The following is a 3,173-nucleotide window of genomic DNA, read 5'->3' as shown; positions in this document are numbered from 1 at the left end:
GGTAAAATCCACCAAGACAAATTGAAAAAATACATCTAAACTTTTAAACCTCACAGTAAATTGATATTTACAGATGCTGCAAGACAGGAAATTCCATCCCTGGGTCCTTTACGAAATCAATGTACATGTAGGTATTTCTCAGTTTAAAAGAGCTGTAAAATGCATCGTTATTCATCAAATCTACATACCAAATTTACCTTCTGTATTGCAGCTGTAGAAAGGGCAATTATGGAAAAGCTGGAGAAAATGGACATGAAGATCAACCACCTGACTTCACTGGTGCAGTCTATAACAGGAAACAGACTCTCTTTACCCCAGATGGATGTGGCCGAAGAGGAAGAGAGTGGTGTCTTTCCTCTAGCAAGCATTGCTGATCTAGATATGCTAGAGGAAAAACTTGCAGAAAAGGGATTTATGCAAAGAATGGTAAGAATTGTTGACATTTTCAAAACATAAACAGTGTTTGTGCATGTACAGTGTTATGCAAAAGTTTGGGCACTCCTAGCAGAATCTATGAAAATGTGAATAATTTTAACAAAATAAGAGAGATCATACCAAAAAGCATGTTATCAAAACCATACAGTCACTTCTGGAAAGGGTTCAAATACGCCAAAGATGCTGGAAAACTGTAAAATCTGCAGGACCTGGAGAATTTTCTGAAGAACGGTGCTCAGTTTAACTGTTCAGAACAAAAAAAGGACTTGTGAACAACCATCACAAAAACAACAACAGTCATAGATCATCCAGGTAACCACACACAGTATTAAGAGCCAAGGGTGCCCAAACTTTTGCATAACAGATAACACTAGAGATTTAAAAGATTTGACCTATTAAGACTTGCAATGTTTCAGAGCGAGGTCTCTTATGCTTACTACAGGCGCTCTATTATTAATAATGGTTCTTAATATCCATGTTAAAAACATTTTGGGGTGGTTTCCCGGACAGGGATTAGACTAGTCCTAGACTAAAAGAAGTGTAAGAGCTGTCCAAACTGAAAACAGCTTGCACTAACATATCTCAAAATACATCAGTGCCCTTTGTGTGGTCTCAAACTGCACACAAATCATGTTTTTATTAAGGCATGTTTGTTAAAGCCACTTACATTTCCTAATTAAACTGTCCTGGCCTAAAATAATCCCTGTCTGAGAAACCACCCCTTTGTGTTATATTCCGAAATATTTTCTGTGTGGAAAGTAAACCATCATATATTTTCAGCATTATTTGATGATCAGAAAAAACAACAAGATCTTTTGTAACACTGTAAATGTCCCATTCCTATACAATGAGTATTCCCAGGTCTGGATAGGTATGGGGGAAAATGACAGAGTATGGTGTTTTTTTGCCTTATTATACAATATATAAACAAAATGTTAAAATAAATCTAAAGAAATAAGTGTAGCATACAAGCAGACTGTATTCATGGCAAACGTTTAGTGATTCTTTAGTGATTGTCAAAAACGACCGAACAATTGAAGGTGTAAAACTGTTTGTCTTTAGCATGAGCAAGTTTCTTACGCTTGACTAAGAGTGGGTTTCTTTCCACATTCATTTTAGCACATTATTACGGAGTCTGCTTTCACCATAAAAGGAGCTATTAAATGGGCTAATGGTGCAAGAAGTCTTTGTGCATTGTGCCATTTGCAAAGTTCAAGTGACCATAACAAACACGCTTACAGTAATTACTCAGAAGTTCAATGTACATCATATTTTAAGGCCTTATTTTTTTCTGTGCACACATAAAAGATAATTGTGCACAGTGCACACAACAATGTATGTATAAGTATGTTCTGAAAAATCTGTGAAAATATAACCTTGATATCTTTAATTTCACTATGATTTTAAATACAGATTTAAATCAATCCACAATAATGTTCTTTTATTGCATACTACAATATTGTATATTATGCATGGTGAGCCTAACGGACTTTAAAAGCATTACAACTAAATTTTAACTTTAAATTTGACCTGTTGAAGGTTAACAGATTATCCCTCAGTGGTGGCCCCAATATGAAGAAGACAGTGTGGAGGATTTGCTTCAAGGTTTTCACCACTGACGTCGCACGGCAACTCAACTGGTGTGGAAGGGGAGGTAAAAAAGGCCTTGGGAAAACAAACTTCGGAGCACTCTTAATATGTAAGCTACAATACACGCCATACATTTAGTGCGGGGTTATTGAAATCCGGTCCTCGAAGGTCCGTGATCTGAATAGTTTAGTTCCTACCCCAATCACACACCTGAGCAATTAAAGTACTCGGGACTACTTGAAAATGCAGAACAGATGTTGGCTTAGGGCTGTTAAATTAACTAAACTATGCAGACCCATTGGCCTACAATACCATTATTAAAATATAGTTGTTATGCACCCACCTCAAGTAAATCTTCCCTCGCGAACTGTCTTGTTTCGACATGAGCACATGGTTTACGTATAGATAGAATCATGCAGGAAGGAAGCGCTTGACGCGTCTGAACTGCCATGCGTAATGCGTCGGTAATACTTCCGGGTGACTTTATATTCCGGGTGATTGTACCAGATGGAAAATTAACGTTTATTTTTAATATAACTTGAAATATGTTTGTTCACTTTCTAATTCAATTATTGTAAATGTTTATTCTAACACACAGCTTCCGCTATAAGGAACCCTGTTCTTCTGTCCCCCACTGAGGCAGAGGCGGAAAAGTTTGTGAAGGACTTCCTACGCTTGGCCCCAGGGAGGATATAATCGTGTAATTGTTTGTTTGATGTGTTTATATGTTATAAATGTACGTTCTGTTAATAACGTGTTATGTTTGGCTATTCAATTTTTTTCTAAAATGAACGAATGTGTGTTCTACTTTCAACTATAGAATAGTGTGAAATTTATATTCGGTAATTTAACATGCATGAGGATAGGTGTAGATTGTGTATTATGAAAATAATTAGAGAAACAAAACGATGTCTGGGCTACATATATCAGAGGTCTAGCAGACGTCTGAACATCTGATACACATCTGTGAAAGAGCGGCTCACCGTCTTTATAAATAACAAAGCATCTGGAAGAGATCTGGTGGACATCGTTTAAAGAGCTGGAGCGGACGTCTCGGCGAGGTATTGCAGATGAGCAAACGCCCTAATATATACATCTTGCAGACGAAAACGACGACGTCGCGCAGACCTCTCCGCGAGGTACGTGTG

The 3,173-nt window shown here is 37.4% G+C and overlaps 1 protein-coding gene across 1 annotated transcript; it reads left to right on the top strand.

The window, feature by feature from the left end:
* Positions 1-201: 201 nt before the first annotated feature.
* LOC130567522 (uncharacterized) lies at positions 202-2,721 on the top strand. Its single transcript, XM_057355702.1, has 3 exons — positions 202-426; positions 1,975-2,134; positions 2,624-2,721. Exons 1-3 carry the CDS (start codon positions 229-231, stop codon positions 2,719-2,721), a joined length of 456 nt encoding a protein of 151 aa, XP_057211685.1. The 5' UTR covers positions 202-228.
* Positions 2,722-3,173: the final 452 nt, after the last annotated feature.

The sequence above is a fragment of the Triplophysa rosa genome, linkage group LG16, assembly GCF_024868665.1.
Source record: "Triplophysa rosa linkage group LG16, Trosa_1v2, whole genome shotgun sequence".
Classification (NCBI taxonomy): Eukaryota; Metazoa; Chordata; class Actinopteri; order Cypriniformes; family Nemacheilidae; genus Triplophysa; species Triplophysa rosa.
Note: the sequence above shows the minus strand (reverse complement) of the source record. Positions and strands in the feature narration are given on the sequence as shown.

Coding starts and splice junctions, on each gene's coding strand:
- LOC130567522 (XM_057355702.1), top strand. CDS start 229: ATGGAAAAGCTGGAGAAAATGGACATGAAGATCAACCACCTGACTTCA. Junction 427..1,974: donor AGGGATTTATGCAAAGAATG/GTAAGAATTGTT, acceptor GACCTGTTGAAG/GTTAACAGATTATCCCTCAG. Junction 2,135..2,623: donor CTTCGGAGCACTCTTAATAT/GTAAGCTACAAT, acceptor TCTAACACACAG/CTTCCGCTATAAGGAACCCT.